The 14,122-nt window shown below is 41.7% G+C and overlaps 1 protein-coding gene across 7 annotated transcripts in view; it reads left to right on the forward strand.

Moving 5' to 3' along the window:
• Nucleotides 1–14,122, forward strand: part of CFAP221 (cilia and flagella associated protein 221) — a 159,474-nt gene that overhangs the window by 91,544 nt on the left and 53,808 nt on the right. For all 7 annotated transcript variants that reach the window (XM_077153566.1, XM_077153570.1, XM_077153567.1 and 4 more), the window contains exons 14-16: nt 1,668–1,766; nt 5,590–5,692; nt 8,111–8,232. In XM_077153566.1, coding sequence (XP_077009681.1) covers nt 1,668–1,766; nt 5,590–5,692; nt 8,111–8,232 — 324 coding nt within the window. The remainder of the gene's footprint in view (nt 1–1,667; nt 1,767–5,589; nt 5,693–8,110; nt 8,233–14,122) is intronic.

Consider the following 14,122-nt stretch of genomic DNA (forward strand, 5'->3'; position numbering starts at 1 on the left):
TTTTTAATATGCTTTCATTTTCAGAGTGGTTTTCGAATCACAAGTTAATGCATCAAAATTTGGAATTTATTTTTCTCTTGAAATTAACAACATTTTATGCTTTGGCTCCTCCTCCCCACCCCTCTACTTTCTTCTCCTTGAACTCCTATTTCCCTTTCTTCTCCAAGCCCGGTCTGCAATCCTCTGCTCATTGCCTCCCGCCCCTTGGAAGAAAAGATACAACATCGGAAATCTGAAACCAGCATTCTGGTCCCAGCTCTGCCACCGAAATAGGACCTGGGAGGAACCATCTCAGCTCTGATATCTCAGTGTCCTCAAGCATAAAAAGAAAGTCACCCCTCCTAAAATTTGAAAAATCCTTTGCCATGCAACGGATATTACAACTCAAATCATTGATTTGACCAATGAAAAAATTCTTCCTCATTTCCCCCATCACCTTCATTCTCATTTTTCTTTACTGGGTTTACTGCATTGGAACTATTTTTCACCTCTTTTCTTCTCACCATATCTAATCTGATCACGGAGCCTTACCAATAGCCCTCAAAGTCATACCCAAATCCAACCTTCATGCCTTGCTCCTCAATTAATCCAGTGGGATTCTTTTCTTCTTCCTTTTGGCTTCCCTCCTTCTCCTGTGCTGCCAACTGCATGTTGTGGTGTGCAAATAATTCCTTTCCAATGCATTTTCCTTTGTGTTGTTTTCCCGTTCAAGAACCTACAGTGCCTGCTTAACACTGACCAGCTCCATCGACTCTAACATGGTCCAATGTGGTTTACAAAGTATGGTCCCTGGACCGGCACCATGGCCTGTTCTGGAAACTTTAGAAAGGCAAATTCTTAGGCCCACCCGTGACCCACTGAATCAAAGATCTGGGGGTGGGGCCCATTGATCTGTGGCGACCCAAGCCCTCCAGGGATTCTGATGCTCACTGAGGTTTGAGAGCCACTGGTCTAGAGCTTTGTTGTTGACAAAGTACTTTCACCCACTCTGGCTTACTTGTTCCTGATCCATCAAGTCAATTTTAAATGCCCCCTCTCACCCACTTTTTTTTCTAACCACTTTCTTGCTTTGCCGCTCCAAGAATTTGCACTCCTTTTATCTTTTCTTCTGGGACAAATTTGAAATTTAACTACTCTAGACACAGGCTCTGACAAGTCTTTGTACCCCCCAGGACCCCCTTTCCACCTTATTCCTTCATTGATTCTGTGCATGCTACCTGGTTCTAGGCTTTCAGACCTGAGCAAAAACATCCTCCCTCACTTGCCCCACACACAGATGTCACTGTAGACATGTCCTCCCTCCCCCACATGGACCTCAAGTCTCCCCTTTCAATTCTGGGTGGATGCAGTACCAGCACCCGCCACGTGGACCTGATCTCCTTATGACTTTATTCTCTTCCTCAGAGCCACATGTATTTCTTGGCTCTCCCCGGACTATAAGTTTCCTATAAACCCATTTTTATCTTCTGTTTTTGGTCCCCAACTCAAAAAGTAGCCCCTACAATGCTATGCAACTAAAACTGTTTAGTAAATGCTTGTTAAACGGCAGAATGGATAAATAAGGACTTGATTTGGTATCAGACTTTAAAAAATACTCTGTTTTTATTAAATGCATATGCCTGTAGTTAAAATTTCATCTAAAACTTGCTAATATTTTATGTTCACAGAGAGTCAATGAATTTCATCCTAATTTTGACCCACTCACTAACAACACTTGGGTCAACAGATTCAGGGCACAGAAGCGGTTTCAACAAGCAGCACGCAAGGTAAATCTTAGCATGAGATTGAAATTTTAATTTATTTGGCTATCAGCACCAGGAAATTAAACAATGAGATTTTTAAAATAACAGCTTTATTGAGATATAATTTACATACTGTGCTGGTTTGAAAGTATTATGTACCCAAGAAAAGCCATGTTCTTTTTCCTAATCCAATCTCCTGGAGGCAGACCTATGGTTTAGGGTGGAATCTTTTTTTATTAAGTTGTTTCCTTGCAGAGTGACCCACCTAGGTGTGTCTAGGATCTTTTGATTAGGTGGTTTCCATGTAGATGTATCTCTGCCCATTCAAGATGGGCCGCTTACAGGAGTCCTTTAGAGGGAACCATTTTGAACAAAACTTCAGAGCTGACACAGACAGAGACCTTTGGAGATACAGAAAGAAAACACTCCCGGAGGAACTGTTTGAGACCAGAAGCTAATGGACCAGCAGACACCAGCCACATGCTTTCCCAGATAAGCCTTTCTTGAGTCAAGGTGTCTTTTGCTGGATGCCTTAGTTTGGACATTTTTATGACCTTAGAACTATAATAAATTCCCTTTATAAAAGCCAGCCCATTACTGATATATTGCATTTCCAGCAGCATTAGCAAATGAATGCACACTATAAAATTTGTCCCTTTAAAGTATACATTTCAGTAGTTTTTAATATGTTCACAAAGCAGTGCAGCCATCACCGTTATATAATTTTTGAACATGTTCATCACCCATTCCCCCCCACACTCCAGCCCCTCATAAAATTGATCTACTTTCTGTCTCTATAGATTTGTCTATACCCGACATTTCATATAATTGTTATCATTCATTTTTGTAACTGGCTTCTTTCACTTAGCATGTTGCCAAGTTTTATCCATGTTGTCACATGGAACAGTGCTTCATTCTTTTAAGGCTATATAATATTTCATTGTATGAACAGACATATTTGTCTATCCATTCATCAGTCAATGGACACTTGGATTGCTTCCACCTTTTGGCTATTGTGGATAATGCAGCTATGAATAGTTATATACAAGTTTTGAATGGATAAGTATTTTCAGTTCTCTTGAATATACAGCTAGGTGTGGAATTGCTGGGTTATATGGTAACTCCAGAAGGAAGGGATTTTGACTGCTTATTTCTAGAGGGAAAATTGAAAATTCCCAGGCTGGTGGCTTCTCTTCCAAAGTGCACCATCTGACAGTGCTGTGGCTACTTCTCCTCACATTGGTCTCCACTTAGCACATTTCTAGCCTCTCGTGTGTTCCTGTTGTTGGGCTGAAATATGGGCTTGTTAGCCTCTGATTCAGTAAAATGTATATGGTGCCCCCAAGTCTGGTGCAGCCACACCTCTCCAGTCCCCTACTGGCCTCTTGTGTTGTCCCAGTCCTCGTCTCTTCCAAACATACCCTGCCCATTTCTTACCACAAACCTATATGTCTGTACCTCACCCTCCAACTAAAATGCCTCCCCAGCTCCCCACCCACCCCCAACCCCTGACATCAGTCTACACCCTCCCTGTCCTTCAGGCCAGCTCAAGTCCACCATTCCAAGAAGAAGCAGTCTTTGAAGGCTTTAGCACCTAGGGGTCTCCTTGGCGCCCCTTGCATCTTATGTCACCTGCAGGTCTCTGTCCCTGCCACTAGAACAGAGGTTCACCTAGACCCTGGGGACAGCCTGCTCATGCTCAATGCTTGGAGCTGCTTCTCATGAGCCTTTCGATCCTGAACAACTTACATAGTCTCTGCACCATAGTTTCCCAGTATGCACAAGGAAGATAATAATAATGATGCCTGTCTTGAAGGGTCATCACGAAGGCTAAATGAATAAATACATACAAGGAACCCCCAAAGTTTATCTTAAGTGTTATCTTTTAAGCAATACTTTGAGCCTGGGCTGGTGGTCCTCTTGGGTGATCTACCCACCAAGAATTAACACCCCTACAGAGCCAGTGTTCCCGGTGAGGCTTTGCCAGGAATGTGTGCCCAGAAGAAGGTGATGGAAAGAGGCAGCCCGGAGCTGATCTCCAAGGAAGAAGGGTGCAATAGTTAACAATGGGGAAATGATGACAAGACACCCGCCAGGCTGCCTTGCTGCAAGGGGGTTAACTTCTTCTGGCATGAGCCCTCTGGCCTAGAAGAAGTATTGTCCACAGTTGTGTGCTTTGTTCCCAGTGATGGCTCATTCCCCTTTTCTCACACACCACAGAGGGTCCTATCAGTTCTAGGTCCAAATATGTCCCCAGCCCAATGGCTTCTGGCCACCAACCCAGCTACAGTCATAGACCAGGCCACAACCTCCAGCCACAGGCCTCCCAGCTTCCAGGCCCCACCTGGCAGCCAGAGCAGCCTTTCCAAAGCTCAAAGATGATAGCATCACTCCCTGGAAAACCTTCCAAAGTCGTCTTATTACAACTATAATAAAATGCACATTTTTCAATCAAGGCCACAAGGCACACTGCATCTCAATCTTTTCCCTAAAAATATCTTCTATGTTTCTATCTTAGGATCTTTGGATTTGCCATTTCCTCTGCTTGAAACTCTCTTCCCAAGATCTTTCCATCACTGTTTCCCAATCATCCAAGTCTCAGATCATAACCCATTTCCCAGGAGAAGGCCTGCGCTAACGATCCTTGCACAAATTGCCAGAACCTCTTCCAATCCCTTCCATCATACTCTTGTCCGTTTGCTTTCTTTTATTTTCTTTATAGTACTTATCTTATTTATTCACCTAGGGGGTGCTGTCACCACCACTCTCCTCCTCACACAACCTGGACTGTCAGCTCCCCACTGTATCTCCAGCTCTTTGACTAAACCGGGCACAGAGTAGCCAATTCAGAATATTTATTAAATGAAAGAGTCTTTTACAGAATGGCAAAGAGTGCTACTCAGAGAATGAACAACTCTTCCACCCCAGCTCTTGTGCCCTTGCCTTCAGTTGCATCCTCTGTGAATGCCAGGCAGGGTGGAGTGCCGATTCATAGCCCTGTTTCTGTGGAATCATCCATGTTGCATGGCTTTCAGCTCTGAATATGACATGGTGGTAGTGTTATGCTTCTGATGCCTCCAAGAGAAGTGATATAACAGTAGTTCTTCTTTCTAACACTGTAAATATGTGAAAACCAGGGCTCATCAATTGGGTGGAACAAGGCCAAATGACCACCTGGTCATTGTTTGTATGCAATCAAAGCAACGACTGCCCAGACCTTGAATTCCTCACAGCCACAGCATAGGGCAGTGTGATACTGTCCCTGTGAATTCTGACTTCAGGTGGTGCTCTCAGCCCCCCAGTTGTTGGTATTTCAATTTGTTAAAGCTGCCAGAATGCAATATAACAGAAATGGGTTGGCTTTTTAATGGGGGTTTGTTAGGTTATAAATTTACAGTTCTAAGGCCACGAAAATGTCCAAATAAAGATATCAGGAAGAAGATACCTTCTCTGAGGAAAGGTTGCTGGCATCCAGGGTTCCTCTGTCACATGGGAAGGCATATGGCAATGTCTACTGGTTCTGCTCTCCTGGGTTGATTTCGATAGCTGGAGGCTTCTCTCTGGATTTAATCTCTTAGCTTCTCTGAGCTTCTGTGAGTTTCATCTGTCTTTTATCCTCTCACAAAGGACTCCAGCAAGGGGATTAAGACCCATTTTGAATGGAAACAACCTAAGCAAAAGAACTTACCCAAACTAGGTCTGCCCCACAGGGGTAGGTAAGAGAACATGGCCTTTTATGGGGTACATAACAGCTCCAAACCAGATAGGGGGATAACGAATTAAATTGAATGCCAAAATGAGCATGTATCAATTAATGATTTGAAATCATTATTCTCTCCAATTCTAGATCATGGTTCATCTACGATTAGTAAGTAGGCTGAATGCTCTTCGTGAACTACACAAAGGGACTGCACTTCAAAAAGCCAGTCAAGGAGGACCATCATTGTTAGGTAAAGTACACCTGTGAACATAGCAATGCTTCAACCAATGACTCCTCTAGCCATGAGTTTTCTTTATAATGAAATTGGTGCATAGAAATAAAGCATTTTCATAAATAGCATCTTACAGTTCTGGAGGTCAGAAGTCTAAAATCAAGGTGTCAACAAGGTTGCACAACTCCTGGAGGCTACTGGGGAGAAGCCATTTCCTTGCCTTTTCCAGCTTCCGGAAGCCGCCTGCAGTCCTTGGCTCATGGTGCCTTCTTTTCATCCGTCTGACCTCTTTCTTCTGTCAGTAGTCACATCTCCTTCCCTGACTCTGGCCCTCCTGCCTGCCTCTTATAAGGACCCAGCTAATCCAGAATAATCCCTCTATGTCAGAATCCCTAATTTAATTGCATCTGCAAAATCCAGTGATGAAGACATGGGCGTCTTTGGGTGAGAAGGGGGCATTATGCAGTGTGCCACATCACATAAAGCAGGCAAAGTCAGCCCCAGACCAGGTTGTGGCATCTGTAATATTTGACTATGGCTCCACCCTCCATTTTGTGCCTTCTGCTCCTTGTATCCAGAGAGACTAAGGCTGTTATCACTTTCACTTGCTGACTGACTGAGTCAGGTGTCATCTCATCCTAGCATTTTTATAGAAAGCTTTTCATCTCATATTGTGGGACATAAATCTTTGCCATTTAAAAAGTCTCAACACTCCAATCCCAGATTGGTCCAGGCTTGGTGAAGGCCTACTCTCCATGGCTTCTTGGAACCCAAAAGTCATAGTGTCATCTTCTCCCAATACCTGTATTTCCAATCTTTAAATCTTATGTAGATTCCCAGGCAGCCCTGATCCTTCCAAATACTTTCTTCTCTCCCTGCCTGACCCTCTGAGTCTGGCTCTGGCTTGTCACCCACCCAGAGCAACCACATTCTCCTTTCCTTCCTCACTGCCAAGATTCAGAGGCATAGTCTGTGTTTTTTCAAAACGTGTTAACAGCATTTTAATTGTTTATGTTTTTCCTCCTGTTTTCGTTTGCTTTGCTGCTGAAAACAAAAACCATAAAATGGGTTGGCTTTTAACAGTGGGAATTTATTAGCTTACAAGCTTATAGTCTCAAGGCTGGGAAAAATGTCCAAATCAAGGCATCATCAGATCAGATGATGCTTTTTTCCCAAAGACCAGTTGCCAGTCATCCTTGGCTCCTCTGCCATATGGCAAGGTACACTGCAGCATCTGCTCGTCTGTCTCTTCTCTTCTGGAATTTGCTGCTTCCAGCTTTGTGCTTCTGTGGCTTTTTTTTTTTTAATCTCTCTCTCTCAGTAGTCATCTGGTTTACTTTTTTTTTTTTTTTGCATGGGCAGGCATCGGGAATCAAACCCATGTCCTGGGTCTCTGGCATGGCAGGCGAGAACTCTGCCTGCTAAGCCACCATGGCCCACCCTCCTCTGGTTTATAAAGACTCCAGTAAAAGGATTAAGATCCACCCTGGGCCACACTTTAACTAAAATAACCTCATCAAAAGGCCCTACTTAAAATAGGTTTACACCTGCAGGAATGGATTCGCTTTAAAAACATTCAAATTACTATACCTACATTATTTCTACCTCTGGTACTGAAGCTCCCAATAAAGAAACTCTTTATTTTAAAAAGTATTTTAAAATTTATCTGTGGATTAGTGTGGCCATCTGTAAAATGTCTTCATGTTCTGCTTTAGTCTAGCCTGGATTTTTTTTTCTCTTTCCTGGCAAAGACAAAGCCTATTCATCCGAAATACCTTTATTAGGAATTACAATTTGGGGAAAATAAAAATTCAAAAGCATTTTTTTATCAGGAGAAGAAGGCTTAAAATGCACAGAGCTTCTATTTGGGACACTGGAAAAGTTTGAGTAACTTTTAGTGGTGATGGTAGCACAACACTGTGAACATAATGAACAGCATAATTATATATTTTAATATGATTAAAAAGGGAAATATTAGATTGCATGTGTGACTAGAATAATATTTTTTTAACCCAGCGAACTTCACAACACAGAGAACCTTAAGTTAAACCATAGACTATAGTTAACAGTGCAATTATAAAAATGTGCTTTCATGAATTATGACAAATGTACCACACCAATGTAATTATTAATAATAGGGTGGTACATGGGAACCCTGTGTTTGATGTGCGGTTCTTCTGTAAACCCACAATTTCTCTAAACAAAAAATAGGTAAAATTAAAAAAAAAAAAACTGAAGGAGAAATTAGGGTAAGAAACAAAGGAGGAATGAAAAATGGGGAAAAGTATATATACATAAACATGTTATTTTTGCAACGGTGTGTGACACATATATCTAAGGAGCTGTCAAAATATGCAACTAAAGATGGTGGTTTCCCATAAAAACACTTTAAGAAGCCCTAAAAGTACTGTTTTTTGTTTTGTTTTTCACCCATAGATGAAAATTCCTCCAAGCACCTCTTTCAAGACAGTCATTCCACCCGGTTCTCTGTATCACCCAGCGCAGTGCTGCCCTTCGCCTTCCCAACCTACAGCCCCCCGCAGGGCTCTGACGAGTTGGTGGGTGCTGGTGGTGTGAGGGGTGGGAGCGGGCAGATACCAAGGCAAGCCCTAACCCACTCTCAGCCCTCACCTCCTCTCATGGAGATCTGGGCCCAGTGGGAAACCAGGGATCATCTCCTGCCATCTGCCCTGCGTCTGATAGACCTGTGCAGGGTTCCCCGGTTATTTTTGCAATGGTGCGTGACATTTTGCAATGGTGAGAGAAATGAATAAGGCCGGGGCTGGCCCCAGGAGGCAGGCTTTGCTCGCTGCTGGGTGGGGAAATGGATGGGCCAGAGAAAGGCAGAGCCTCCAGGTCTGTGACCCAACCTAGTGGTTAGGAAATGTGGCCCCAGAATCAATTTCTCTCTCTCTCTTTCTGTGCTGGCAGAAGGCATAACAGCTCTTTGCTCTTCCTTATGAGCACAGCAATACATTATAATAAAAGTAATAGCTAACCCTTGCATTGCTTTTACCATGTGCCAGGGAATGTCTGTAGAGCTTTAGTTGTACCAATTTATTCAATCTTCAACAAATTTTTGAGACTAGCTTATCATTTTACAGATGAGGAAACTGAGGCACAAGGTGGCATACCCAATGATAAAATGTTGCCCAAGTTCTCACAGTTAATAATGAAAAGTGTACTTAAATCAATATTGAAAGCATATGTGTGAAATAATTTTTAATTCCAAAGAAGAAACTTGTCATTCACGTCCTATAATATTTGCTAAGCATTGCAGATTAATGTACTCAAGAATTACAGGACCAACTTTAGAAATTCATGTCTTTCCTTCCTGTTCTAGTTTGCAAGCTGCCAGAATGCAATATACCAAAAATGGAATGGCTTTTAAAAAGGGGGATTTAATAAGTTGCAAGTTTACAGTTCTAAAACTGTGAAAATGTCCAAACTAAAGTACAGCTATGGAAATGTCCAATCTAAGATATACAGGGAAAGATACCCTGGTTCAAGAAGGCCAATGAAGTTCAGGGTTTCTTTCTCAACAGGAAAGGCACATGGCAGACATGGTGGTGTCTCCCAGCTTTCTCTCCAGGTTTCTTGTTTCATGAAGCTCCCCCAGGGGCATTTTCCTTCTTCATCTCCAAAGATCTCTAGCTGTGTGGGCCCTCATGGTTCTCATGCCTCTCTGCTTTCTCCAAAATGTTTCCTCTTTCAAAGGATTCCAGTAAACCAATCAAGACCCACGTCTCCCTCTAATCCAAGGTTAATATCCACAATTGGGTTAGTCACATCTTTGTGGAGATAATCTGATCAAGTTACCAACCTACAGTGCTGAATAGGGATTAAAAGAAACAGCTGCCTCCACAAGATGGATCAAGATTAAAACATGGCTTTTCCTGATCTGGATAAGACTAAGTTATATTGGAAGACAGGGTAAAGGATGATATACATATTTTAAAACTTCAATTTCTGTGTGAGACTAAAGAGAGAGATGTTTGTTTGGTGCAAAATTTATATTTTGGGTAGTGCATTTCCTAATTCAACTTGTGTGATCAGTTTAATTGAACACCATAAGTACATGGACTCTTGAATAGGGCATGAGATCTTATTGGTTTTTCCAGATTAATGTGATGTGCCAATAAATCCCAGAGTGATTTGGACTATGAATAAAGACATATTTGCAAAGTCCCCTTGAGGGAATGGGGAAAAAGGGGGAAATATTCAACTTGTCCATTTGGAGAATTTCTGATATTCTCACAAGTAGTGGGAACAACCAAATCAATGGGCCAAGCCCTCAATCTTGGGGTTTGCTCCTATGAAACTCATTTCTCAAAGGATAGGCGAGGCTACCTAAAATTACTCCTAAGAGTCATACCCAGAGAACCTCTTTTGTTGCTCAGATGTGGCCTCTCTCTCTCTCTAAGCTAACACTGCAAGTGAACTCACAGCCCTCCCCACTACTTGGGACATGACTCCCAGGGATGTAAATCTTCCTGGCAACATGGGACAGAAATCCCAGGATGAGCTGGGACCCAGCATCAAAAGATTGAGAAAACCTTCTCCACCAAAAGAGGGAAGAGAGAAATGAGACAAAATAAAATTTCAGTGGCTGAGAGATTTCAGACTCAAGAGGTTATCCTGGAGGTTATTCTTACACATTATACAGATATCCCCTTTTTTAATTTATGGTATATTGGAGTGGCTAGAAGGAAGTACATGAACTAAAGAGCTGTGTTCCAGTACCCATGTTTCTTGAAGATAATCGTATGATATAACTTTTACAATGTGGCTGTGTGATTGTGAAAACCTTGTGTCTGATGCTCCTTTTATCTAGGGTATGGACAGATGAGTAAAAAATATGGATTAAAAATAAACAGGGTGGGCAATGGTCGCTCAGTGGCAGAGTTGTCACCTGCCATGCTGGAGACCTGGGTTCAGTTCCCAATGCCTGCCCATATGAAAAAAAAAAAAAGAAAAAACAAATAATGGGGGAGCAAAGGTTAAAATAAATTGGGTAGATTGAAATACTAGTGGTCAATGAGAGGGAGGGGTAAGGTATATGGTATGTATGAATTTTTTTCTTTTTTATGTCTTTTGCTGGAGTGATGCAAATGTTCAAAAAAATGACCATGGTGATGAGTACACAATCATGTGATGATATTGTGAGGCATTGATTGTATACCATGTATGGAATGTTTGTATGTCAAGAATGTTTGTGTGTTTGTATGTTAAGTTTTTACAAGAAAAATATTTTTTTAAAAAGCATGGCTTTTCTAGGGTACATAATCCTTTCAAACTGGCACACTGCTTCAGATGATTGAATGACTTAAAAGATCAGAATATTTATCTCATAGGAAATAATACATCTGTGATTTTCAAGCAATAATTAATACTCAATAATTAATGGGGTAGGGATGAAAAGCAATCACTACATATTCTTGTGGAACCCACCTCATTATCTTTGGATAATTCAAAGCTTCTACAGTTCACTTGGTATTTGAGTTAGTTCTACAAAGATGTTTCTGATGCTCAGGGTTGATGAAATGGAACGCTCAGTATTCTTACCTATTAAAAATTATTAATTAATTCCATAAATACTGTATTTCATCAATTCTATGATGCACATTTTTTTTACATTTACCATCTTTGAAATTGGAAATATCTCACACTCGATGGCACATCAGCATGCCTCATACTAATTTAATGATGGTGTCCCAGGGGAGATGAAATATGGTGTTTCTTAAGTGCTCATAACTTACCAAGGCTGGTCCTAGGTTCTGTGGGTGTCTGAGACAGAGATTAGCATGCAGAACTCTTATTAGGGAGTACTTTTAGTATAAGCATCTGTGGGAAGAAAGTGAAGGAAGTAGGACTGACTGAGAGAGAGGCCTCAAGCAAGGCCTCAGCCAAACCCATGACTAGCTCTGAAGCTGGGGTAGGTAGAGGCCCAGGCCCTTATACCTTTGCTTCATGAACCTGAGTGAGGCAACCCCTTCAACCAAGGCAATTCCTAAAGAGGGCTGACCCAACCCTGAGAGCTGTTTCTCTCAAAAAGACTCCTAGTAGCTTGGACACGATGTCCTTCCATCCTGAAAGGAAGTCTGGGTGCTACTACAGTAGAAAATTAAAAGATGAATGCATCACCTCCTGAGGAGGCAAATAACTACAGTTCCAACAGGGATTACTTTTATTCTCAAATGTTAGCCTAGAATGACTATAGGTACCAAATTTCATAGATAGCTTCGTGGGAGAACTGAATGAAGAAAATCATCAGGGATTAAATTAAGATTAAAGAATAGATGATAGAATAAAAACATTTTCAATGCATTGCCTTTCCTCGAAAACTAGAATGGAAAATGCAGATGAAAGCTCCATTTTCAATGAAACAAGAAAATACTCACAAACCACAAATTATGATGATGGTCCACCCCAAACTGTAAAATCTGAAGTATGGCACTATGAACCAGGGCACACTTCTTCAGACCTTGGGCAGGATGCCATTTTCTCTAGTGTCACATTTCTGAAAGGCCCATCAGGGGATTCTTTGATGTTTGTTACAAGCAGGTCATTCAAGAAAGAAGTGGAGCTGCCCCATGAAAATTGCAAAATGACAGAGGAGGTCAAAGCAGCATGATTAGTCATACCCTATGTGATAGTTAGGTTTAGATGTCAACTTGGCCAGGTGAAGATGCCTAGTTTTGTTGCTGTGGACATGAACCAATGGCATGTGAAGCTCATCTGTTGCTGATTATATCTGTAGTCGGCTAGGAGACGTGCCTGCTGCAATGAATGATCTTTGATTTAATTGGCTGGAAGCTTAAATAAGAGAGCTCAACGTGGCACAGTTCAAGCAGCTCAGCATACCTCATCTCAGCACTCACAGCTCAGCCCAGGCTTTTGGAGATACAGAAAGGAATCATCACAGGGAAAGTTGTTGGAAACCAGAGGCCTAGAGAGAAGGCCAGCAGAGATCACCCTATACCTTCCCGTGTAAGAAACAACCTCAGATGAAAGTTAGCTGCCTTTCCTCTCAAGAACTATACATTTTTAGCTAAATAAATCCCCTTTTATTAAGAGCCAATCCATATCTGGTGTGTTGCATTCAGGCAGCTTTGGCAGACTAAAGCTCCCTATGATCTACCCTCCAAACCAAAGGAACCAACAGAAGAGAAGCTAGTAAAGGAAAGAAGAAAAGCAGCAACCATCAATCAGATCACCACAAAGAGATCTGGTAAGTCACAGTGCTTTGCTGTGAGCCACAACTTCCTTCTTGAAAACCAAGAGGAGGCTTATCTCCAGGACAGAAGGCATTGCAAATTTGATGTGAGGGTGTTTGAGACATGAATCCAAGCTGCATTATGCTGCCTCACTCCTCACTACTCTAATCTAAAATGAATAGTCTTTGTAGAACTGCCTCCATTCAAAGATGGAGTCAGTAGAGGACTTTGCCAGAGTGGTGGAAAGAGTAGGAAGAAAGAAGGAGGAGAAGGAAAAGAGAAAGAACAGAAGCAGATAAAAGCATACCACAGAAGATGATTCACCCAGGAAAAAGAGCAAGAGTTCAGGGAGTTGGGGGGCAAAGTGGGGGTAAGGATGATTCTTCGTATGCTCAAAGAAATTGCAGACAATACTATCTCCTTGAAACAAGAACTCATAAAGGAAATATAGGGGTGGCATTCCAGAAAATAATTGTCATGTTCTTTGCAGTTTCATCTCAATTTCCTTTTCTGTTAAACTTAAAGTTTCATTAAATGTTTGCTGTAATTTTAGAACCACATATATTTGGGTCCCATCTCAAAAAATTACTTTCATCTTCCTGCCTGCATATGAGCACAAGAGATCTGAAATCTGAAATCTGGATGCTAGACTTTTAAATGAATTTTTACCTTTTGTTTTTACTTTCTTATTGCTTGATTTAAAAGAAAATGAACACTATCATTTCACAAACATTTCCCCTTTTGAAGACAAGTCTCAGACTTCGTGCTGGTTTGAAATGATGTATGTACCCTAGAAAAGCCATGTTTTCATCCCAATCCCATTTTGTAAAGGAGCCATTTCTTCTAATCCCTATTCAGCATTGTATGTTTGAAACTGTAATTAGATCATTTCCCTGGAGATGTGATTTAATCAAGAGTGCTTGTAAAGTTGGATTTGCTGGAGGCCTGTCTCCACCCATTTGGGTGGGTCTTGATTGGTTTCTGAAGTCCTATAAAAGAGGAAACATTTTGGAGAAAGAGAGATTCAGAGAGAGTAGAGCAGAACTGCATAGCCGTGAGAAGCAGAGTCCACCAGCCAGTGACCTTTGGAGATGAAGAAGGAATATGCCCCCCCGGGAGCTTCATGAAACAGGAAGCCAGGAGAAGAAACTAACAGATGATGCTGTGTTTGCCATGTGCCCTTCCAGATGAGAGAGGAACCCCGACTGTGTTCACCATGTGCCTTTCCAGA

This window comes from Tamandua tetradactyla, chromosome 3 (assembly GCF_023851605.1).
Source record: "Tamandua tetradactyla isolate mTamTet1 chromosome 3, mTamTet1.pri, whole genome shotgun sequence".
NCBI classification, from domain to species: domain Eukaryota; kingdom Metazoa; phylum Chordata; class Mammalia; order Pilosa; family Myrmecophagidae; genus Tamandua; species Tamandua tetradactyla.